The sequence below is a fragment of the Anolis carolinensis genome, chromosome 5 (assembly GCF_035594765.1).
Source record: "Anolis carolinensis isolate JA03-04 chromosome 5, rAnoCar3.1.pri, whole genome shotgun sequence".
Taxonomy (NCBI): domain Eukaryota; kingdom Metazoa; phylum Chordata; class Lepidosauria; order Squamata; family Dactyloidae; genus Anolis; species Anolis carolinensis.
The window spans coordinates 203,446,604-203,472,210 of NC_085845.1; the positions used below are offsets into that span (position 1 = coordinate 203,446,604).

The window sequence follows — 25,607 nt, forward strand, 5'->3', positions numbered from 1 at the left end:
TTTTGTGAAAGTAAAACCAACACCTAATAATAATAATAATAATAATAATAATAATAATAATAATAATACTCTGGAAGAAACCAGTGCAGGTGGTCCCGGTGGTGATCGGCACATTGGGTGCCGTGCCAAAAGATCTCAGCCGGCATTTGGAAACAATAGACATTGACAAAATCACGATCTCGATCGATAGGGCACAGATATCTATATAAAATGCTATAAGAATGGTGTGTGTGTGTGTGTGTATATATATATATATATATATTAGAAAAACAACAACTTAAATGTATATACTCTCGTGTAGGTTTTAGCGTGTGTATTGTGGTATGCTAGTATATAGAGTATTTTCTTTACAGTCCCAACCGGGTACTAACTTATTGTGAAACATATAAAGCAAAACACACATAAACCTCCAACTGAAAACAGTCCACAATTATGGTATATATACAATTATACAACTTTATTGAGTAACATATAAAGTAAAGCATACATCAAACTCAACGGAAAACAGTCCACAGCTGTTGTGTGTATGTAGAACAAAACTATGCAACAACAAGTAATCCCGGGTACACTGCCTCGTTTCGGGAAGTCCTTCTTCAGGTTGTTGTTATTTATGTAAGGTCTTAAATAGTCTTTTGATGTATGGTATTTTTCTTCTTACTGAGATTCTCAGAATCTTCTGCGGTATGTTGTGGATTTATTGCTGTCTCTTTAATCTTAATTACTTGCTTGGTCCTGCTTCAGTTCAAGGCTTTTCAATGTAGTCAATTTCTAAACATAAACATAGGTACATACTAATAGTAACTATGATGGTTATACCAAAATAGATATGTATAAACACCCCATATGTTTTCCAATTCTTAATCTAGTACATAAAAGAGTTTACAAAAATACAATTGACTTACACGTCGTTACTCTTGCAGGGCTCTGTGTTTTTTCTCAAGTTGCAAGTGCCCTATGGCTTGCATGGTGAACTGAAATACTCAATTCACTAAAGATAACAGGTGAAATCAATCCTATCATTCAGTCCTTTGGGGAATACAGATTTTAATTTAAAGGTCCAGAAAGACTCCCTTTGTAGAAGAAGTCTTTTATTGTCTCCAATGGGTTTTACCTTCTCTATCACAAAGAACTTAAAACTCTCATCAGAATGAGCTTTTTCTTGAAAATGTGTGTATAGAGTAGAGTCTGTGCATCCATTCCTGATTCTGGATTTGTGTTCTTGTATCCGTGTTCTCAATGCCCTAGAGGTCATCCCTACATATAACAATTTACATGGACATATAATCAAATATATGACATTTTCAGATGCACATGTAGTAAAGTGTCTTAATGTGATGTGAAAATCACGATCTGCCAACTGCAAAAGGCAACCCTACTGGGATCTGCACGCATCATCTGAAAATACATCACACAGTCCTAGACACTTGGGAAGTGTTCGACTTGTGATTTTGTGATACGAAATCCAGCATATCTGTCTTGTTTGCTTTGTCATACAAGAAAAAAATGATGATGATGATGATGATGATGATGATGATGATGTAGTAAAGCAAAGTGAAGAACCTGCTTTGATTGAAATCAAAAATCAGAAACTCCTCAAAGCACAGCAGACAAAACATCAGTACAAGAAAACCGCACTACAAACTAGAGCTGACAGCTGGTACAACAAAACATTGCATGCATTTATTTATTTATTTATTTATTTATTTACAGCATTTATATCCCGCCCTTCTCACCCCGAAGGGGACTCAGGGCAGATCACATTACACATATAGGCAAACATTCAATGCCTTTTAACATAGAACAAAGACAAACAAACATAGGCTCCGAGCGGCTTCGAACTCATGACCTCCTGGTCAGAGTGATTCATTGCAGTTAATTGCAGCTGGCTTGCTCTCCCACCTGCGCCACAACCCGTTCCTTGACAAAATTGAAGGAAAAGCTGACAAGGAGAAGACCTGGCTCTGGCTCACGAATGGGACACTGAAGAAGGAGACAGAAGGCCTGATCCTTGCAGCCCAGGAACAAGCCATCAGAACAAATAATAATAATAATAATAATAATAATAATAATAATAATAATAATGAGAAGACCTGGCTCTGGCTCACGAATGGGACCCTGAAGAAGGAGACAGAAGGCCTGATCCTTGCAGCCCAGGAGCAAGACATCAGGACAAAGGCAATTAATAATAATAATAATAATAATAATAATAATAATAATAATAATAATAGAAGACCTGGCTCTGGCTCACGAATGGGACCCTGAAGAAGGAGACAGAAGGCCTGATCCTTGCAGCCCAGGAGCAAGACATCAGGACAAAGGCAATTAATAATAATAATAATAATAATAATAATAATAATAATAATAATAATAGAAGACCTGGCTCTGGCTCACGAATGGGACCCTGAAGAAGGAGACAGAAGGCCTGATCCTTGCAGCCCAGGAGCAAGCCATCAGAACAAAGGCAATTAATAATAATAATAATAATAATAATAATAATAATAATAATAATAATAGAAGACCTGGCTCTGGCTCACGAATGGGACCTTGAAGGAGGAGACAGAAGGCCTGATCCTTGCAGCCCAGGAGCAAAACATCAGAACAAAGGCCATTCAGGCCAAGATCGAAAAATCAGCTGATGACCCAAAATGCAGACTATGGTCCCCACTGTGATACCGTGGTCATCCACTGTGACATCGATTCCTTTGATAGAGTACTTACTCATCTGGCACACACACTGCTGGACTTTTTATGCTGTTGTAAATTAATTAAATTAGCCTCCCCACATAAGAGGTTCCTAAATTATCCTACTTGACAGATGCAACTGTCTTTCGGGTTGCTTAGGTAAACAACGAGCTGGGGCTATTCGAATTCAAACTCACGACCTCTTGGTCAGTAGTGATTTATTGCAGCAGGCTACTAATCAGCTGCACCACAGCCCGGCCCCATGATTTATTGTTTCCACTAACATTCAGGGATCTATCCCCAGGTGTGCAAAGGTGTACTGTATTTCAGTAGTGAGTGAAAGAATATACCAAATGGTGCTATGGAATATATTTCTCTCTCCTTCCCCTTTAGTCATGCTTCCCCTTCAGCCAGGGGTGAGAATTATGAGCAGTTGCACATGTTCCTGGATAACTATGCTGGTCAGAAACAATGGGAATTGCAGTCCACACTCATCTAGTGGACTTTGAGCACTGCCTCATAAGTCCTCCAAGTTGCCTTTGTCATGAATATGTCCGTCATTCAATCCATCTTGGAAGGAGGTGGGTTGACAGGCTGCACTCCTCACAGATCTGCCACACTTTTCTGAAAGAAAAGGGCCTTCTTATGTAGCAATTTTTCTGCTGTTGTTGTTCTTGGTTGTTTGACAACTTGTCATTCAGATATGACTTGCCGAAATCTCCATCAGTTCTGGACATCTGTCGTTTCTCTTCCTTAATGCAAAGAAGCATTGTTTCTGACTTCCTTAACTTGAAGAATAATTGTCTTTGACCATGTAAACAAGTGTTTTTACACACAAAAATTATCAGTTAAGTTATTTCAGGAGTTGAGCAGTTTTTCTTCATTAGCACTTTTTTTGTCACAAGTTAATCCAATCTTCACCTCCTTTGTTTCTCCATAAGGCCATCTTCCAGGTTTCAGTTATAGGATGGGGTCTTCAGCCTCGGCAAGCCTTAATAGGCCCTTAGCCAGACTCCAATCATACAATTTCATTCAATCACTCATCACACCTTGTGCATCTTCTAATTTTACTATTCATTTCCCTATAATAAACTCATGTTACCATGCCACACAATGACAAATAGAACATGTCTCATTTCAGATTTGGAATGAGCTGGCAGATTGCCCAATACATGGATGTCATGGATCCAAAGAGCCAACGGTGGGTTTCAGGAGTCCGGTCACTCATGTGATGTTGAGGCTGAAAGGAGTCCAAAATGACAGGGTCAGATGGAGTCCAATTCTGTGTTCCATGTTGCTCAGGAGTTTATTACATAAGACTGCTTGTAAGAGTGTGAGGAAGGATGAGGGCACACCCTTAAAGGGCCGGGCTGTGGCACAGCTGGCTAGTAACCAGCTGCAATAAATCACTACTGACCGAGAGGTCATGAGTTCGAAGCCCAGGTTGGGTTAAGCCCCCGACCATTAAATAGCCCGGCTTGCTGTTGACCTATGCAGCCCTGAAAGACAGTTGCATCTGTCAATTAGGCAAATTTAGGGACGCTTTATGCAGAAGGCTAATTTAACTAATTTACAACACCATAAAACTGCCAGCAAAACACAAGGAAAGGAATGAGGAAGTATAGCCACTAGTGGACAATGAAGCAACAGCTCCCCCTGTGGCCGGAATAGTGAAGATGGAAAAATGTTAAATACCTCTGTGTCTGTCTATACTATATGTTATTTGTCTGTTGGCATTGAATGTTTGCCATATATGTGTTCATTGTAATCTGCCCTGAGTCCCCTTTGGGGTGAGAAAGAAGGGCGGAATGTAAATACTGTAAATAAATTAAAGAAAATAAATCATATTCTCTTAATCCAATCGCAATATATACAAGCCATGGCTCAAGACATGTTGATGACCATCAGATGGGTTTTTTTTTCGTGTCAGAAGCAACTTGAGAACATACTACAAGTCGCTTCTAGTGTGAGAGAATTAGCTGTCTACAGAGATGTTGCCAAGGGAATGCCCGGATGTGTTACCATACGGTTGGGGGGGGGGGCTTCTCTCATGTCCCTGCAAAGTAGAGCTGACAGACAGGAGCTCACCCCATTTGAACCAGAAAACTTCAGGTCTGTAACCCAATCTTGAGGTCAGCAGTCCAGCCGGCACAAGGGTTTAACCCATTGAACATCATGGCTACATATCAGCTGGGTGATTGAAAGGGAGGTGTGTGTGAAGGTGGGGCTGGAGGAAGATAAAAAAAGGAAGATGCGGAGAAAGCAGGGAAGTCGAGGAGGATCCGGCACAGTCTGGTTTCAGGCCGGGGCATGGTACCGAGACAGCCTTGGTTGCCTGAGTCGATGATCTTGGCCGGGAACTGGACAGGGGGAGTGTGTCCCTGCTGGTTCTGCTGGACCTCTCAGCGGCCTTTGATACCGTCGATCACGGTATCCTTCTGGGGCGCCTTGCCGGGATGGGGCTCGGAGGTACTGTTTTGCAGTGGCTCCGGTCCTTCCTGGAGGGTCGTTCCCAGATGGTGTCATTGGGGGACACCTGCTCGACCCCACAACCATTGACTTGTGGGGGCCCGCAGGGGTCAATACTGTCCCCCATGTTGTTCAACATATACATGAAGCCGCTGGGAGAGATCATCCAGAGTTTCGGGGTGAGGTGTCATCTGTACGCAGATGATGTCCAGCTCTGTCACTCCTTCCCACCTGTCACTAAGGAGGCTGTTCAGGTCCTGAACCGGTGTCTGGCCGCTGTGTCGGACTGGATGACAAGACAGAGGTCCTCCTGGTCAGTTATAGGGCCAAACAGAGAATAGGGTGACAGCCTGTGTTGGATGGGGTCGCACTCCCCCTGAAGACACAGGTTCGCAGTCTGGGGGTGATCCTGAACTCATCGCTGAGCCTGGAGCCCCAGGTCTCGGCAGTGGCCAGGGGAGCTTTCGAGCAATTAAGACTTGTGCGCCAGCTGCGCCCATTCCTTGGGAGGTCTGACTTGGCCACGGTAGTCCACGCTCTCGTTACATCCCTTTTGGACTACTGCAACGCTCTCTACATGGGGCTGCCTTTGAAGACCGCCCAGAAGTGCCAATTGGTACAATGAGCGGCAGCCAGATTAATAACTGGGGCGACTTACAGGGAGCGCACCACCCCCCTGCTAACCCAGCTCCACTGGCTGCCGATATGCTACCGAGCCCAATTCAAAGTGCTGGTTTTGACCTACAAAGCCCTAAACGGCTCTGGCCCATCTTACCTGTCCGAACGTATCTCCCCCTATGAGCCTTCTAGAACTCTTAGATCATTGGGGGAGGCCCTGCTCTCGGTCCCACCAGCCTCGCAGGTAAGGCTGGTGGGAACGAGGGACAGAGCCTTCTCGGTGGTGGCTCCTCGGCTGTGGAACACCCTCCCCAGCAACATACGGCAGATACCAACTCTCCTAGGCTTCATGGTTGTGCACACAAGCTTTTTAATGAATGAGAATATGGACTTTACATGACCTGTACCAAGACTTATGCTGAGGATTTTGGATGAATGGATTTTAATCTTGGATGTGTTTAAAATTTTATATAATGTGATTTTATTTTGTATTTGCTTTTATATGAATTGTTGTTTTGTACACTGTTTTCAGGCATTGAATTTTTGCCTATTTATTGTAAGCCACCTTGAGTTCCCCCTGGGGGAGAAAGGCAGGGTAAAAATGATGTAAATAAATAAATAAATAAATAAATAAGAAAGAATGTGAGGAGACACCTCTGAATTGTTCAGTGAAGAGACTGCAATGCAAGAACTATGGTGAGTATAATGACCAACTTGCCTGCTTTTGCTTGAAGACAGTTATAATGTGTTAAATTATCCACATGGCAGAGGTCAATTTCCTATGGAAATTGATCGTAGGGTCAAACTGGAGGACTTAGAGATGCCTAGAGAGGTTCTTTTTAAAGACTATTGCAGGAATCTTGTTCCCAACCCCCATGCAATAAGGATGTTACTAATACATTGTTCCTTTCCTCCTCATTAGACTTTATATTCACAGGCTTTAAGTTTGTGACATGTTGTTTTCCATGCACCATTTCCTTCTCCCACGTATTTCCTGCTGCTTAGTTCACTGCCCTGTGGAAGGTAGGAGGAATCTGTTGGCACAGCGAGCCATTGTGTTCAATAGCTGCATTCGTTCTTCGTCTCCCCTGCACATGCCATAAAAGCTTGATGTTCCCCACTATGTACCAATAAAACATTCATTGGCATCAATGAAAGTTTCTACTGCAAGAAAAGCTAATTCAGAGCAACATGGGAGGGCAGGTGAGTTCTGTTGTACTCCAGTCTGTGCTAGTGTCTGATGTGTCTGATGTCAATGAGGTTTCTGGGCCTGTGTCTGATTGCAATGGGGTTGATGGTATTGACAGACTTCCCTTAGAGCCAGAGGTTTCTGCAGAACAGAGTCCAGAAACTCAAGGCCACATTCCTGAAAGAGGCCAGTTTTCTGAGGATTTGTCCGATGCAGATGCAGATGTAGAGGTTAATGAGCTGGCAGATAGGCGCCGAGACTTTTGTAAACAGAGAGAGAGAGTTCCCAGGTTCTTTGGAGGTCAGTTCACCTTGGAGAAAAAAAGAGAAGATAAATTATCTGGTGAGAAAGTGGAATGAAATGTGTTTTTCTCACTGCAGGAGGCTTTTTAAGGGAAAAAGAAAAGCCCTTTGCTTCATTGGGGTCAACGTTCATGGTTCCTGATCTGCCAAGTTCCTGTTCTTTAATTCCATGTGTGTTTTAGTTTCATGGTTCCAGTTTGCCAAGTTCATGCCTAGATTATTGGGATTTTACAATGTCTTGTGTTTTTGTGTTTTGCTACCTTGTACCTTGTATTTTATTCTTATACCTTGGAAGTTGTGGACTATTGGTGATATTTTGAAGTAACCTTTTTGGACTATACTCTTAAATTGTTTTTATTGCTTGGCTTTTATATATGCTTCAATAAACTGCTTGCTGATAATACCCAGCTGGTGTGGTGTTTTACGGTCAGAGGGGTTCCAGCTCTGGGATGCAGCAAGTTCCTACCATATTTCTCTGAAAATAAGACCTAATCTTATATTAATTTAATTGTTGCTCTTAAAGATGCATTAGGCTTTATTTTCAGGGGGTATCAAATTTTTCATGTTCAACTATATCAATTATTAATGTGCAACAACGTATATTTATTAACATACAATCATATCATCTTCTTCTGAAACATCATCATAACTTGGATATTTACAAATATTTAATAATAATGTATTTTATCATTAATGTTAAGTATTAATGCCAATATTTATTTATTATTTATTTACCTTATTTCTACCCCACTTTTCTCTACTCCAAAGGGGACTCAAGGCGGTGTACATATGGCAACCATTAAATGTCTTAAAATACATCCAGTGAGTTAAAATCAATTAAATTTTAAATGTATACATATGTCACGACCCAGGCTGCAGAGCACCAATAACCATACACAGAGGCCAGAATCTATCTAATATCTTTATTGAAGGAATATATAAAGTTAATAAAAACAAGTGTAGAAAATAGTCCAGAATTAGACCTTTCAGGAAAGGTCAGAATTAGTCCAAAAAAGCAATGTCCAATAAGAAATATTAAGGTCCAAAGTTGTAATCCAATAACCGAAACACTCACTTTGCCAAGCAAAGTGAGGGGAGATGACAAGGTCCTTTAGTCCATGAAACTTGAGCGAGGCTAGGAAATAACTTGATACTTGAAACAAGGCTTGAACGTGGAACAAGGTAACTAAGAACAAGAACAAGGTCCGTGGAATAACTTGATAAAATCCGTGGAACAAGGCAAGGATTGATCCTGGGAAACGAGGCAAAGTCCGTAGATAAACAAAGGCTGGGAAGCAAGGCGAAGGCTGGATAGCAAGGCAAGGCTTGAGCAGGAGCGAGGCTTGAATCGGAGCGCGCTGTCCAGACACAACTCGCTCCGTAGGCTGACGAATTGACTCCGCGAAGTTACTACGCGGGTAAAACACCTAAATAGAGTCTAACTTTCCCGCCGAAGCAGTTCTCTGGGAATCAGAACCGAAAGCTAAACTCTGAGACCAGATGTGAGACTCCCCAAAGATTCTCACGAGAAGCAGTCTTAATTGGCCACATTCTTAGCTGCAATCCTCGCACTCCTGCGCGAAGCTGATTCCAAACTTCTCTGTTGTTTACAAAACTCCCGGCGCAAGAACACGGGAGAAGTAGGCTCTGGGCTTGTTTGACATACTTCTGGGAGACAACTTTCTTGCAGGTGCAAGGTTCCCAGATCTGCCTGGGAAAGATCTGGCTGAGAGGAATCCAGTTCAGACTGGGAAGGTAAAAAACCCAAGTTTTCATCTTCATCAGGAATTACAATGTCCTGAGCAGGACTACAAGGCCCATGGGTCATCACACTATCCCCCTCCTCAAGGCCCCTCCCAAACTGGGGCCCTCTCCCCGAGGCGCGAGGTCGCGGTTTGGTGGGATAGGTCTGATGAAAGCGACGGGTTAGATCAGGAGCATGGACTGTGGAGGCGTCTTCCCAAGAGCGTTCCTCAGGGCCAAAACCCACCCAGTCAATGAGATATTGTAGGCGGCGGCGGTGAAAGCGAGAATCCAAAATGTCCTCAACCTCGAACTCCTCCTCCCCATTCATCAAAACAGGAGGGGGGGCCGGTTGGTCTGTATCAGGTCGCACACCATCCGCCGGAAGGAGCAGGGAACGGTGAAACACTGGGTGAATGCGCATTGAACGCGGAAGTTGGAGTTTGAAAGTCACGGGGTTTAATTGCGCCACCACTGGATAGGGGCCAATGAAACGGGCATCTAACTTCCGGCAAGGGCGGTGGGAGGGCAGAAAGCGAGTGGACAGGAAAACCCGATCTCCTACCTTGATTTCGAGGCCCGGCTGGCGATGTTTGTCAGCGTGGCGTTTATAGTCCTCCTTGGCTTGGTCCAGTTGCTGGAGCAAAAGTTGTTGCACCGCTGTGAGTTCCTGCAGCCAATCCTCTGCTGCGGGAACTTCTGAAGTTTCAATGACAGGGGGGAAGAAACGTGGATGGAAGCCGTAGTTTGCAAAGAACGGCGTTTCTTTTGTAGAAGCTTGAACTCCATTGTTGTAGGCAAACTCAGACAGTGGTAACAGAGAAGCCCAATTGTCCTGTTGGTAGTTTACATAACAGCGAAGATACTGCTCCAAAGTGGCATTGGTGCGCTCCGTTTGTCCATCTGTTTGGGGATGATGAGCTGAAGATAAGCGAGAGTCTATGCCCAATAGTTTTTGTAGTGCCTTCCAAAAACGAGAGGTGAATTGAGATCCACGGTCTGTGACTAAACTCTTGGGCAATCCATGTAGTCTGAAAACATGTTGAAGAAATAGATCCGCAGTTTCTTTGGCCGTGGGGAGGCCTTCGCAGGGAATGAAATGGGCTAACTTGGTGAAAAGGTCCACCACCACTAAGATCGTGGTGAATCCACAGGAAGGTGGTAGGTCAGTGATGAAATCCGCGGAAATTATTTCCCATGGGCGAGATGGGGTAGGAAGGGGGTGTAAAAGCCCTGAGGGCTTCTCCCTTCGTATCTTGGAGCGCTGGCATACTGGGCAGGTGTTGACATATTTTTCCACATCCTTGCGGATCTTGGGCCACCAAAAATCCCTTAGGATCAAATGCATAGTTTTAAATAGTCCGAAGTGTCCTGCTGGTTTGCAGTCATGACACAGACGAAGCGCTTTTTCCCTGCCCGGTCCGGGTGGGATATAAACATGATTTCTATAGCAGAGCAGCCCATCTTTAAGCGAAAAGGGAAAATGCAGACCTTGGCGAAGTTGGTCCTGCGCCCAGGCATCTGCTTGCTGACTAGCCCTGATTTCTTGAGCACAGATGGGTCCTGGAGTAGGGGAAGTTGAACCAATGGGAATGGATTTGGTGTTCCCCACCGTGAGCGTGGCAAAGTTCTCGGGTTGTAGCAGTTGGGATTCAAAGGTCTCCTTGCGTCCTGCAGCGTATTCCGGTTTACGTGACAGGGCGTCTGCTTGCTTGGTTTGGGCTGGGGTCACATAATGGATCTGGAAGTTGAAACGTTCAAAGAATAAAGCCCAACGTTGCTGCCTCTGATTTAGTTTGCGGGCAGTTCTTAGATGTTCTAGATTACGATGATCAGTGTGGACTTCAATGGGAAATTTGGCCCCTTCTAGCCAATGTCTCCAAGTTTCAAAGGCTGCCTTTATGGCCAGTAGTTCTTTTTCCCAAATGGTGTAATTCCTCTCTGGTGTGGTTAGTTGACGAGAATAAAAGGCACAGGGATGGAGGTGATCTCCCACCGGTTGTAAGAGTACAGCCCCAATTGCCACATCAGAGGCGTCCGCTTGCACCACAAAAGGGGTTCCAGGATTTGGGTGCTGTAGAATTGGCTGGGAGGTGAATAGTTTCTTTAGTTGCTGGAACCCTTTCTCTGCTTGATCAGTCCAGCGGAAAGGCTGCTTTCCACGGATGCAGCTAGTGATGGGGTCGGACCAGCGGGCAAAATCTGGAATGAACTTGCGGTAATAGTTCGCGAACCCCAAGAAACGCTGCACCTCTTTCTTGTTAGTTGGCGCCCGCCATTCCAATACTGCTGAAACCTTGGCTGGATCCATGGAAAGCCCTAGAGGCGAGATGCGGTAACCAAGGAAATCTACCTCTTGTAGATCAAAGGCGCATTTTTCCAGCTTGGCATAAAGTCCATGATCCCGCAATCGTTGTAACACCATTTTGACGTGGTTCTCATGTTCTGATTGTGATCTAGAAAACACCAAAAAATCGTCCAGGTAGATTATCAAGAACCTGTCTAGATAGTCCTGAAAAATGTCATTGACAAAATGCTGGAACGTTGCGGGGGCTCCGCATAAACCGAAATTCATAACTCGGGACTCAAATAATCCGAATTTGGTCTGGAAGGCGGTCTTCCACTCGTCCCCTTCCCTGATGCGAACTAAGTTGTAAGCCCCCCGAAGATCCAGCTTGGTGTAAACCTTGGCTCCTCGAAGCCGATCCAGTAGATCCGAGATTAAGGGCAGGGGATAGCTGTTCCGCTTGGTGATATTGTTCAATGCTCTGTAGTCCACCACCAAGCGTAGTTCCCCTGACTTCTTCTTCACAAACATCACTGGGGAGGCGGCTGGGGATTGAGAGGGTCTGATGAATCCCTTGCGAAGGTTTGTCTCTAGGAATTCCCTGAGAGCTTCTTGCTCTGGTTCAGTCAGGGAGTAGAGATGCCCTCGCGGGATCGGGGCCCCCTCCACCAAGTCAATGGCACAGTCATAAGGTCTATGTGGGGGTAATTTTTCGGCTTTTTTCTCATTGAATACATCCCAATACTCGGAGTACTTCTTTGGCAAGGTGATGATGGGCTCGGTGTCTGTGGCATGGCATACCTTGGCTACGAGGCAATGGTTTTGGCAGTACGGTGAAGCAAACTGCAGTTCTCTGTTGGACCAGGAGATGTTAGGGTCGTGGAGAGTCAGCCATGGAATTCCCAAAATCACAGGGAAATGGGGAACCTCGGTAACAAAGAAGGAAATCTCTTCCATATGTTCCCTTATCCACATCCTGGTGGGTTCCGACCACTGACTTACGGGGCCCGTCTTGAGGGGGCGGCCGTCTATGGCTTGCACCACACGGGCATTCTTGAAATCATGATATTGTAATCCCAGAGAGTCGGCATACTCTCTATCGATGAAATTGTTGGTAGCTCCAGAGTCTATCATGGCGTGGATCATGACGGGTCCCCTTTTTGCTGACCATAATGTGACCACGAGAAGGAACAGGACCCCGGTTGGCGGCTCTTGGATGGATTTTTTGACCGGGTTGGCGAGCCTCTCTACACCCGGTCGTTGGCTTCCCCCGCCGGCTGTGTGCCAGTCGGCTCAGACGCCTTCGTCTCCGTGGAGGACGCCGCCGCAAGACGGGCGGCAGGCTTCCCTTTGGCTGGGCACTCTCTGGCGAAGTGGCCCCCGTTCCCGCAGTACCAGCAGAGGTTTAAGCGTTGACGACGGGCCTTCTCGGCGGCATCTAGTCTGGGACGCACATTGCCCAACTGCATCGGCACCTCCTCGCCTCCTCTGGGGTATGGGGTTGGCGGTGGGGGTCTCCACACCGGACGTGGCTGAACGCTGGCGGGAGCGGGGGGTTTTGCCCCGGCTCTACTGCCCTGGCCTCGAACCCACTGTTTCCTGTTGGCAATCATGACTTCAGCCCGTAAACATTGATCAATGAGTGCCTCGAGGGTCTGGGGAGGATCCACCTTGGAGATTTCTTCCAGCATTTCAATGTTGAGACCCTCCCGGAATTGTCCCCTGAGGGCTACATCGTTCCAGCCGGTGTTGTGGGCCAGTACTCGGAACTCGGCTATATACTGAGACATAGGTCTGTCTCCTTGGAAAAGGCGACGGAGTTTGTGACCGGCTGCCTCCAAATTGTCCTCGATTCCCCAAGTCTCCTTGAGATGGTCCAAGAAGTGTTGCGCTGATCTTAGGTGTGGAGAGGCTTGGTCGTACAGTGCCGTCGCCCAGCTGGCCGCTGGCCCGTCTAGAAGACTGTAAACCCATGCCACTTTGATGTCTTCTTGGGGAAACTCGGCAGCACGGGCCTCTAGATAAGCTTGACATTGGCGACGGAAGACATGAACCTTAGAAGCTTCTCCAGTAAACTTGGTTGGCAACGCCATGGCCGGAAGACGAATTCCGCGTTCCTTCAAACCCCTTATTTCTCCATCCTGTGCATTGAGCTTATCACGGATTCGGTCCACCTCATCCTTGTCGATGGTGTAGGTAATCGGCTGGCCGCTCGGCCCAGGTACGACTCCGGTAGACATTCTGGCCGAGGTTAATTGGTGCTTAGGGTGGCGGAGTCAAACTGTCACGACCCAGGCTGCAGAGCACCAATAACCATACACAGAGGCCAGAATCTATCTAATATCTTTATTGAAGGAATATATAAAGTTAATAAAAACAAGTGTAGAAAATAGTCCAGAATTAGACCTTTCAGGAAAGGTCAGAATTAGTCCAAAAAAGCAATGTCCAATAAGAAATATTAAGGTCCAAAGTTGTAATCCAATAACCGAAACACTCACTTTGCCAAGCAAAGTGAGGGGAGATGACAAGGTCCTTTAGTCCATGAAACTTGAGCGAGGCTAGGAAATAACTTGATACTTGAAACAAGGCTTGAACGTGGAACAAGGTAACTAAGAACAAGAACAAGGTCCGTGGAATAACTTGATAAAATCCGTGGAACAAGGCAAGGATTGATCCTGGGAAACGAGGCAAAGTCCGTAGATAAACAAAGGCTGGGAAGCAAGGCGAAGGCTGGATAGCAAGGCAAGGCTTGAGCAGGAGCGAGGCTTGAATCGGAGCGCGCTGTCCAGACACAACTCGCTCCGTAGGCTGACGAATTGACTCCGCGAAGTTACTACGCGGGTAAAACACCTAAATAGAGTCTAACTTTCCCGCCGAAGCAGTTCTCTGGGAATCAGAACCGAAAGCTAAACTCTGAGACCAGATGTGAGACTCCCCAAAGATTCTCACGAGAAGCAGTCTTAATTGGCCACATTCTTAGCTGCAATCCTCGCACTCCTGCGCGAAGCTGATTCCAAACTTCTCTGTTGTTTACAAAACTCCCGGCGCAAGAACACGGGAGAAGTAGGCTCTGGGCTTGTTTGACATACTTCTGGGAGACAACTTTCTTGCAGGTGCAAGGTTCCCAGATCTGCCTGGGAAAGATCTGGCTGAGAGGAATCCAGTTCAGACTGGGAAGGTAAAAAACCCAAGTTTTCATCTTCATCAGGAATTACAATGTCCTGAGCAGGACTACAAGGCCCATGGGTCATCACAACATATTAAACATCTAAAAACATTTAAAAACATTGCATTCAATATTGAAATCACATCATCTGAAAATCATAGTCCCATGCTTGAAAATTGTGCATTGCAATACATATCAAATCTGAAGATCATTGTTTGCACACAAAAAAATGAACCAGACAAGATTTGCATGCACTTCTGAGTCCATTAATGTTTCTTCAGCCATTTTACATCTTGAGCAAGTTTCATAGCATTTCCATTTCCAATAATGCCAATACAATGATTCTCTTCTGGCCTTCTGGGAGACCTTTGGACCCAACATAGGAAACCTGTTTTATGGGAATATCAGCCGTTCTATCAACACATTTTCTCTTCCTCCTCAGGTGCAGATGGAGGCATCGTCGCATTTTCATTTCTCCATTTTGAGCCTCCTGTTTTTCTTCATCTTTCTTCCAGGTATGTTCTGGATGGTGGAAACCAGTGTAGGCTTCTTACACATAAGCTGACTCACCAGGGCTATTTCATTGCATAATAGTAATCACTATAAATGGATTGAACTCACCAAATAAGAGGGGGGGGGGAAGTCTCATTATTTCAGAAGTAAAAATGCTGATATTATGTTGCTGCAAGATACACACATTAAACAACAGCATAGGAAATACTTAAAAAGGAAAAAAAACTAGAAAAATAATTTATTTCATCATGAACTTCCAAAAGAAGTAGCCTGGTATGGCATATCCCAAACTCTGGCAATCTGAAATGGTTAACAGATACAGAAGGAAGATTTCTAATGGTAACAATAGAATTACAAACAAAGAAAATACTCATTGTCAATACTTATGCTCCTAACACTGCAAAGCTCCTTTTTTGGCAAAACTTTTGGAAAGAGATGGAATTTATTGAATATACAGATATGATTATTGTAGGAGACTACAACTCTATAAAGATAATTCAAGAGAATCAAGGAAAATGACAAAAAACTCCAGAATATGGTCGAGAAATTTTCACTCACAGACATCTGGATGTTTTTACACCCAAAAGAAAAGTACTATACCTTCTTCTCTGATAAACACAATCCATACTCAATAATTGATATGATATGAATGCGAAAGATTCTTATTAATAAAATATTTACTTAATTACAAAAGGTTCAAATCTAATTAAAGATTATTTTAGACCACTGCACAACAACAACAGAAAACAGAATCCCAAGAAAACAATCTACAGTAGAGTCTCACTTATCCAACATAAACGGGCCAGCAGAACATTGGATAAGCCAAAATCTTGGATAATAAGGAGGGATTAAGAAAAAAGCCTATTAAACATACAGTAGAGTCTCACTTATCCAACACTCGCTTATCCAATGTTCTGGATTATCCAACGCATTTTTGTAGTCAATTTGTTCAATATATCGTGATATTTTGGTGCTAAATTCGTAAATACATTAATTACTACATAGCATTATTGCGTATTGAACTACTTTTTCTTTCAAATGTCTTGTATAACATGATGTCTGGGTGCTTAATTTGTAAAATCATAACCTAATTTGATGTTTAATAGGCTTTTCCTTAATCCCTCCTTATTATCCAACATATTCTCTTATCCAATGTTCTGCCGGCCCATTTACGTTGGATAAGCGAGACTCTACTGTACTTTTTCTTTCAAATGTGTTGTATAACATGATGTCTGGGTGCTTAATTTGTAAAATCATAACCTAATTTGATGTTTAATAGGCTTTTCCTTAATCCCTCCTTATTATCCAACATATTCTCTTATCCAATGTTCTGCCAGCCCGTTTACATTGGATAAGTGAGACTCTACTGTAAAATTACATTATGATTTTACAAATTAAGCACCAAAACATCATGTTTTACAACAAATTGACAGAAAAAGCAGTTCAATACACAGTAATGTTATGTAGTAATTACTATATTTACAAATTTAGCACCAAAACATTGCAATCTTTACTACAAAAACATTGACTACTAAAAGGCAGACTGCGTTGGATAGTACAGAACATTGGATAAGTGAAGCTTGGATAAATGAGACTCCACTGTATATGGAAAATTAATGAAGGTCTTCTAAAGAATCAAGAGTTACAAGCTGGGTAGATACGGGGAATGTCATGGATATAGTGTATCTTTATGGAGAAGAAGCTAAAGCAGAGACAGGTTATATCAGGTTGGATGCATGCGTCATTGGTCCAGACCCCAAAGCCTATAACCCTTAGGTCTGGAATCTATCTACATCTCCACCCACATTTTTAGGAGTCTGCCTGAATCTATTCTTCTTTCCTTGTAAACCAAGACACATGTTCTTCCCTTGTAACAGGAAGCCAAGGCATGAAGTGCAAGCGTGGTTGGTTCCCTTATGAGCAGAACTGCTATGGATTATTTCCGGAACTAAAAACATGGAACCATGCAGAGGTATGTCATTCACATGTATGTATATTGGAGCAAACAGCCAAAGAATTTCCAACCCAATGCCCTGTCCTTGAGGATTGTGCCTGTGACCCAAGATAATAGGCATTGGCAAAACCAAGATGGAATAGGTCCCAATATGGAAGTTATCTGAGCAAGAAAATGGTCCAAGGTGTACATTTGACCTGCACAATTATTGCAGTCTAACATGTCCTAAACTGCCATGGCTCTATGTTACGGAGTTGTAATTTTACTAAGTCGGGGAGGTTGGAATCTTGGGCTAAAATTAAACTTTTGATTGACTGTTTTAGAGGGAGAAGGAAGTGGTAAAGAAGAAGGGCCTCCGTTTTTGCCTCTATTGTTCTTACTTTCTCATTGCCTTTGTCATCTCCTCTTCCTCCATTGGGAAAAACCACCAACTCCATGCTGCTCAATTTCCTCGTTTACAAGGGACAAACATTGCCTTACCATGAAGTTGTTATGGGGTCTTCATGGTGAAACTAAGCTTTTCCCTCACAAGAGAGGAAATAGAACGACTTGCATTTGGTGGTTTTTCCTTCCTGAGGAGAAGACAACAGAGGCAAAGAGAAGAAGGCCTGGTGTAGAGGGATCCAATGCTTCTCTCTTTCCCTGGAACAGAGTTGTCAGTACAAATGAACTGGAAGTATCTGAAGGATTGAATCCCCACCTCGAAATAAAGAGACCAGACACAAGATGTGGAGAGATAAATGGGACGTTTATTGATCTAATTAGAAACGGCTAATTGATCTAAGTAATAAGGTGTGGGGGGAGCACTGCAACATGGGTAATGCGGTGAGGCCAGATATCATTCTCAGACTACCTAGTAAACTAGTAAAATGTGGGCTAGACAAAACTACGGTTAGGTGGATCTGTAATTGGCTAAGCAAACGAACCCAAAGGGTGCTCACCAATGCGTCGTCTTCATCATGGAAAGAAGTGACAAGTGGAGTGCCATCAGCAGGGCTCCGTCCTGGGCCCAGTTCTGTTCAACATCTTTATTAACGACTTAGACGAAGGGTTAGAAGGCACGATCATCAAGTTTGCAGACGACACCAAACTCGGAGGGATAGCTAACACTCCAGAAGACAGGAGCAGAATTCAAAACGATCTTGACAGACTAGAGAGATGGGCCGAAACTAACAAAATGAAGTTCAACAGGGACAAATGCAAGATACTTCACTTCGGCAGAAAAAATGGAATGCAAAGATACAGAATGGGGGACGATGCCTGGCTTGACAGCAGTGTGTGCGAAAAAGACCTTGAAGTCCTCGTGGGGAAGAAGTTAAACATGAGCCAACAATGTGATGCGGCAGCTAAAAAAGCCAATGGGATTCTGGCCTCATCAATAGGGGAATAGCGTCTAGATCCAGGGAAGTCCTGCTCCCCCTTATTCTATTCTGCCTTGGTCAGACCACACCTGGAATCACACTGTGTCCAATTCTGGGCACCGCAGTTGAAGGGAGATGTTGACAAGCTGGAAAGCGTCCAGAGGAGGGCGACTAAAATGATGAAGGGTCTGGAGAACAAGCCCTATGAGGAGCGGCTTAAAGAGCTGGGCATGTTTAGCCTGCAGAAGAGAAGGCTGAGAGGAGACATGATAGCCATGTACAAATACGTGAAGGGAAGTCATAGGGAGGAGGGAGGGAGCTTGTTTTCTGCTGCCCTGCAGACTAGGACGCAAGGGAACAATGGCTTCAAACTACAGGAAAGGAAGGAGATTCCACCTGAACATCAGGAAGAACTTCCTCACTGTGAGAGCTGTTCGACAGTGGAACTCTCTGCCCCAGGGCTGTGGTGGAGGCTCCTTCCTTGGAGGCTTTTAAGCAGAGGCTGGATGGCCATCTGTCGGGGGTGCTTTGAATGCGATTTCCTGCTTCTTGGCAGAATGGGGTTGGACTGGATGGCCCATGAGGTCTCTTCCAACTCTACTATTCTATGATTCTATGATTCTACCTGCCAAGCCAACCACTAGGCAAAACACCTGACCCTTGGGGTAAACCCCAAGGCAGTGTTCTTGCACCGACCTTGTTTAACATCTTCATGAACGATCAGCCACTACCACCACTCACAAGGAGGTTTATATATGCTGATGACCTTGGCCTAACAACACAAGCCAAAGATTCTGAAACAGTTGAAAGATCTCTCCAGCTACTACAAAGAGAACCACCTGAAGCCTAACCCTGCCAAGACACAACTACATAACCGTGAAACCAACAGGAAACTGAAAGTGACTTGGGAAGGCCAAGAGCTCGAACACTGTTTCCATCCTAAATATCTTGGTGTCACCTTAGATCGAACACTAACATATAGGAAACACTGCATGAACACCAAGCACAAAGTAGCTGCGCGCAACAACATCCTGCGGAAACTGACTGGCAGCGCATGGGGTGCAGACCCACAAGTAATAAGAACATCAGCCCTGGCCTTGTCTTTCTCAACTGCTGAGTACGCCTGTCCTGTCTGGAACAAGTCTGCCCATGCAAAGCAGGTGGACATAGCACTGAAGGAAACATGCAGAATCATCACGGGATGCCTCAAACCTACACCTGTTGATAAACTCTACAAGTTAGCTGGCATTGCCCCTCCTGACGTGCGACGGGAAGTTGCTGCTAACGGTGAGAGAAAAAAGGTCGAACATTGTGAAAGCCCCCCACTGCATGACCATCACCCTCCTCCCACCAGACTCAAATCAAGGAAGGGCTTCATGAGAACCACCACTCCCTCCTCTTGATGTCCCCCCAGCAACAGCAAGGGTGTCCCTCTGGGCAGCTAAACCTGGCAATTCTAACTGGATGGCCCCCCAAGAGGGTCAACCAAGAATGGGCAACTCGCAAGTCCCTGAACAGACTCAGAAGCGGAGTGGGCAGATCAGAAGACAACTTGGCAAGGTGGCACGACCTGGAGGAATCCTCCACCTTGTGTGACTGTGGAGCTGAACAAACAACTCCGCTTATGTATGCTTGCCCACAATGCCCTGCTTCATGCACGGAGGAGGAGTTGTTTAAAGCTATGGACAATGCAATTGCTCTTGCCCACTTTTGGTCTAAAACTATTTAGCTGTTTGTGATTCCTATATTTTATCACTTTTAAACTTATTTATTATGCAATGCTTTTGACACGAAATAAAATAATTAAACCTGACCCTGGGGGAACTCCACATGAATGGTTTGCTATCCCGGCCGGTCATTATTGGAAGGTCATCCCAGGGAACCTTCCCCCCCCCCCCGAACCATAAAGCCCCATAGGAGAGAAGCAACCTCCCCCAAGGTAAGTCTTAAAGGAGATAGTTTGGTGAACTCCCCCCCCCCCCAAGCCATAGAAAGTACAAAAGTAGACTCAAAAGTCCTCCTTCACCCCAAAATGGAGGGGTGCCAAGGTATATACCAATCCTGAAAGGAGAGGGGAAGGGGCAACCTGCAGGAAGGTATCCTAAGACCTTCATTTCTGCCGACTGGCACAAACACTGGTCTTTCACAGGGGGATTCAAGTGCTCAGCAAAAAAGGAAAAGTATGGTATATAATATAATACAAGGTAAGTTATGTTATTGTTATACACTTCTATTGTAATGTAGTCCCTTGTATGTTACAATTATAACATCAACTTATATATAAAATACTGTATAGATGAGTAACTGCTGTTTTAAACCATCTTGGGTATGGATTAGTTTTAAATTAATCCAGTAATTGACCATAACCCTGTTCCTCTCGTTTATCCAAATAATAATCTTAAACTTAGTTATGGTATCAATTCAAACAAAGTACAAAACAGTATAGGTACCCTGTATATATAGTGTCCAGATGGATTTATTCAACCCTCAGTCTGTATGTATACAATATAGTAGTAAAGAATAGTTATAACATCAAATCGGGTTTGAATTCGGTTTAAAGCTAATTCAGTCTCTAGTCTTAAATCCAGTTCTAACTCATGTAATTGTTGATTCTCAATACAGTCCTATCGTCATCTTGATAATATTCTCAAGATCTGTTGTAGTATTGTTCAAGGTGAAATCATTCAGAGTAAATAAAATGCAGTATAAATTCCTCATATAAATAATAACAAAGTGGATTTACTCCATGATGGAAAGAGTTCACTGGTAGGTTCCAGGGATTGCAACCTTATTGTTTTTAATTCGATGTTTTAATACCGTGTTGTGTTTTTTCGGCTGCTGTGTATATATTATTATTGGTTTTTATTATTGTTCTTTGATGTTTCATGTTTTATTTTATCATTGTTTTGTATCTGATTTTGCTGTGAGCCGCCCCGAGTCCCCTTCGGGGGAGATGGAGGCGGGATATAAATAAACTTATTATTATTGTTGTTATTATTATTATTATTATTATTATTATTATTATTATTGTATAGTTACTCTTCCTTAATGGTGAAATGAATTCACTGGTGGGTACCAGAGATAGTATGGTCGATTATGGGTACCGGAGATAGTGTGGTCGATACAGTGTGGTCGATTACGACTGGTTTCCCAGGTATATGTCCAGTTTTGATGAACTTTCCTTAAGTAATCTATGTCGTATCTTTGAGTTCCCTCTGTTTGCTCCCCTCCAACCATCCTTCTGTCCGGAGGTGTGTGTTTCCAAGGGTTATGTGTCCGTTTTACCTGTTTTCCCTTTTTCTGTTGGATAATCGCCTCTTTCTCTTTGGTCCACATCAGATAGAATGTATGTCATATGGGAGAGACAGCCATCTTGCCTCTATCTTCTGTCAGAGAGAAATGGATGCTGTGGCCACTTGGCTTACAACCAACTTTAACATCGATGAGCCTATTTGGATCGGACTATACAACGTGGGCAGCAAGCAAGTAGGTGTGGGGTAATCTTTGCTCTGCTATCCCTGAGCAAAGTTTTTCATCGAAATATCTGTCTGAAAAGGAAGGCAGAAGGCATTCATTCCACAAAAGGAAAAACCCACAATTCCAAACCCCATGGACTAGTTAGGAATGACTTATTTTGTGCCCTTGTTTTTTCATTTATCCTATTTATAACAACCAATTTGAAGAAGAGGAGATTTGAAAATCAGATTTCTAACACTTTTGCGTACGTCATCGACTGAACATTTACATAAAACCATTCCAATTTCACAAATACATAGTATTCTTCTAACAATGGAAAAAACAGTTGGAAATGTCAAAACAGCCAAAAACTGTGTTTCTTGAGTATTTAGAAACTAAAATGAGAAGAATTTTGAGTGTTTTAGAATTTTAACAATTTGGGACTTATTCTATTTTCTCTGCTCATTTTTACCTTGAAAATAGTCCTATTGTTTTCAAGGCAAAAGGAAGGGGCTTTGTGAATTTTACACAACACAAGCTCCAATTTGGGAATGTTGCACAGAATAAGTTCCAATTTGTGATTTTTTTCCAGCATCCATTCCTAATTGTGAATTTTGTAAAGAAAAAGTTCCAATTTTTGAATTTTGTCCTTCATAAATTTCAAATTATGAATTTGGTATAGCATAAATTCCAATTTGTGAATTTTGCACAGGATAAGTTCGAGTTATTGAATTTTGTCCTTCATAGATTCCAGTTTGAAAATTTGGTGTAGCATAAGTTCTAATTTGAGAATTTTGCACAGGGTATGTTCCAATTTGAGAATTTTTCACAGGATAAGTTCCAATTTGATAATTTTGTCAAGCACCCATTCCAATTTGTGAATTTTTCACAGGATAAGTTTCAGTTTTTTGAATTTTGTCCAGCATAGATTCCAATTTGTAAATTTGGTATAGCAGAAGTTCCAACTTTGCAAGACATAAGTTCCAATTTGTGAATCTTGCCCAGCACAGGTTCTGAGCTTTGAATAGTACTAATAATGACACAATTGGGAAGCAAATGGTTAGAATAACTAATTGTTTCCTTCAAAGTTCAATTTTGCAAAGGCAAATGCCCCTATTTTCTTTTTTTGCAACCTTTTTACTTCCTGCATGTTTATTTCATCAAAAGCAAATCAATGATGTTGGTGGTGGTGATGGTAGACCACATCCCCTTTCCATAGTTCTGATACAAATGATCTTCCATGCCTGTTTAGCCAAAATGTTGGGTGGAGAAATACAAAACATGTCAATACTGTTATTTGCACTTCACTCTTCAGGGATCCCAGGAAGGGATATAGAATCTCTAGACAATATCCAAAGGTTCTTGAAATACTCCTCCTTAGATTTCTAACAGGATGGATTGGGGGACTGAGGAGTTGTGTGATTTGGCTCTCTTTTGTGTTTGCTGTGTTTGCAGAAGAAGCGTTGGAGGTGGTCAGACATGTCTTCAGCCAACTACATCCCCTGGGGACGTGGCGAATCCAGTTCACTTGAGGGGGACTGTGTAGAAATGTCTTATGAGGGTGAGAAGGCGATTTCATAATGTGTGGGAAGGAAAGGACCTGAGAAGTTGAGTCCAATCAAGAACCTTCCTTGTTCTGCAGATGTTGTGACAATTGTGGAAGATGAGAGTTAGTAAAGATCATAGAAAGACTCGGGGTCCAGCTACACTGCCAAATGAATGCACCATCACCATTGCTCAATGCTATGGAAATCTAAAAGTTGTAGTCTGGTGGGACACCAGCACTCTTAGCCAAAGAAAACTAAAGACCTTGGGAAACTACAACTCCCAGGATTTCATAGCATTGAGCCATGACTTTTCAGATGGTGTCAAACCGCTTTCAATCTACAATGTACATGTATCTTTGGTGGACCTCCACATTGCAGAGGGAAACTCTCGCCATCCTGTACTTGATACCCTGACACTCTCCTACTTTGCTCTTGGCTACTATTTTACCCCTAAGGGCAGCTAGTTAGGGAAAGTAAGGGACCGAATGAGAATTGATCTCCAGTAACAATTGTCTTTATCGTACTGGGCAGATTATGGTCAACAGTGTCCTCTACTCTTTCTAGAACATACTTTTCTTGACTCCCTCCTATGGGATCCTGGAATCTGTAGTTTGGTGGAGCCAGGAATTAGCCTTCTCAGCTGGACTAGAGATCTCTAGTGTGTACTTCCCTGAACTATGGGTCCCAGTCTATTCTGATTTGATTCTCAGTCCTCCTTCTCCAGGTCTCTTGGAAACTGCAGCTCAGATGATGGCGTCCACCCAAGAGTGGGAGTTGTAGTTTGGCTCATAAGTTTAAAATTGAACTGCTCTGTACTCAAAAGAGCCCAGCTTCCATATGGTGGAATGCTTTCGAAGGGGCATTTCCTTTTGCTCTTCTAGGGTGCCCTTAGGTGGGTTCACTTTCTTCTATTGCCTTTGAAGAAAACAACATAGAAACAGAAGACTTACAAAAATTAAAGAAATCCTGGTGCCTCCTCTGTCTTATTTTCTCCTAGATTTTTCGGCATGGAGAGTTCAGAACTGTGAAGTGCCACAAGCCTATCTCTGCAAAGTAGCAATGATGTGAACAGCAGTGGTAAAGGAGGCCAGAGAAGACGACTCACTTATCCATGAGGTCGGTCTCTATCGAGACCATGAGAGGCCAATCGTTCAGATTCCCAGGTCCTAAGGCTGTGGCCCCATGCAGCATCTATGGGTCAGACCGTTCTCATGACTGGAGCGTGATGCTAATAAAGATCCATCTCCCAAACAAATGCCCTTTCACTTGGATGCCTTCTTCTTTTATTTGTAGATGACACTAAATGGGAGGGATGGGTCCTGATCCAGAGGACAGGGTCAGGATCCAAAATGACATCCACAGATTGGAGATTTGGGGCAAAGCTAACAAAATGGATTTCAGCAGGGAGAAATGTATGGTGCTACATTTAGGCGATGGAAATGGCATGCTCAGGTATAAGATGGGAGACACTTGGCTTGACAACAATCTATGGGAAATGGATCTAAGACACCACCAGCTGAACATGAGCCATTGATGTGATGTGGCAGCTAGACAAGCCAATGCAGTGCTAGGCTGCATCAACATCCACAGTCTCACTTTGTCAGATGTTTTTAAAACATTCCCATATCTTGACCCGCTTCCCTTTCTTCCTTGGTCTTCAGTTTAGGCCAGTTGCTGCAATCTGAGCTCAAAATGCAACAAGAAATGAAAGAGGAGAGCGATCTTGTCCTTCTCAGTAGATTCTGGCAAAAGCAAAAGCTCTGATGTGTTCTGTTCAACATCTTTATTCATGACTTAGATGAAGGGTTAGAAGGCACGACCATCAAGTTTGCAGAAGGGACCAAATTGGGAGGGAGAGCTAAAATTCCAGAAGACAGGAGCAGAATCCAAAACGATCTTAACAGATTGGAGAGATGATTGGCCAAAACTCACAAAATGAACCTCAACAGGGACAAATGCAAGAGACTCCACTTAGGCAGAAACAATGAAATGCAAAGATAAAGAATGAGGGTCGCCTGGCTCAACTGTAGGACGTGTGGAAAAGATCTTGGAGTTCTCGTGGGGAAGAAGAGGGGAACATGAGCCAACAATGTGATGTGGTGGCAAAAAAAAGCCAGTGGGATTTTGGCCTGCATCAATAGGAGTCCAGTGCCTAGATCCAGGGAAGTCATCGTCGTCATCTCACTCGTTCAGTCGTTTTCGACTCTTCGTGACCTCATGGACCATTCCATGCCAGAGCTCCCTGTCGGCCGTCACTGCCCCCAGTTCCTTCAAGGTCGAGCCAGTCACTTCAAGGATACCGTCCATCCATCTTGCCCTT

At 43.7% G+C, this 25,607-nt stretch overlaps 1 protein-coding gene and 1 long non-coding RNA gene across 3 annotated transcripts; one reads left to right on the forward strand and one right to left on the reverse strand.

Annotated features, from left to right (window-relative positions):
- Positions 1-298: 298 nt before the first annotated feature.
- LOC134299706 (uncharacterized) lies at positions 299-1,584 on the reverse strand. Its single transcript, XR_010006959.1, has 2 exons — positions 903-1,584; positions 299-768 (listed from the first exon to the last, which is right to left on the reverse strand). It is a non-coding gene; the product is annotated as an uncharacterized LOC134299706 (long non-coding RNA).
- A 5,191-nt stretch (positions 1,585-6,775) lies between these two features.
- On the forward strand, positions 6,776-24,542 carry LOC100566772 (regenerating islet-derived protein 4). Of its 2 annotated transcripts, XM_016997195.2 has the most exons (6): positions 6,779-6,972; positions 14,899-14,971; positions 16,847-16,941; positions 21,624-21,770; positions 23,196-23,301; positions 24,285-24,542. In XM_016997195.2, exons 1-6 carry the CDS (start codon positions 6,961-6,963, stop codon positions 24,353-24,355), a joined length of 504 nt encoding a protein of 167 aa, XP_016852684.2. In that variant the 5' UTR covers positions 6,779-6,960; the 3' UTR covers positions 24,356-24,542. The 2 variants fall into 2 exon arrangements, with proteins under 2 accessions (XP_062839488.1, XP_016852684.2); XM_062983418.1 differs by lacking the exon at positions 14,899-14,971 and having other exon boundaries at positions 6,776-6,972.
- Positions 24,543-25,607: the final 1,065 nt, after the last annotated feature.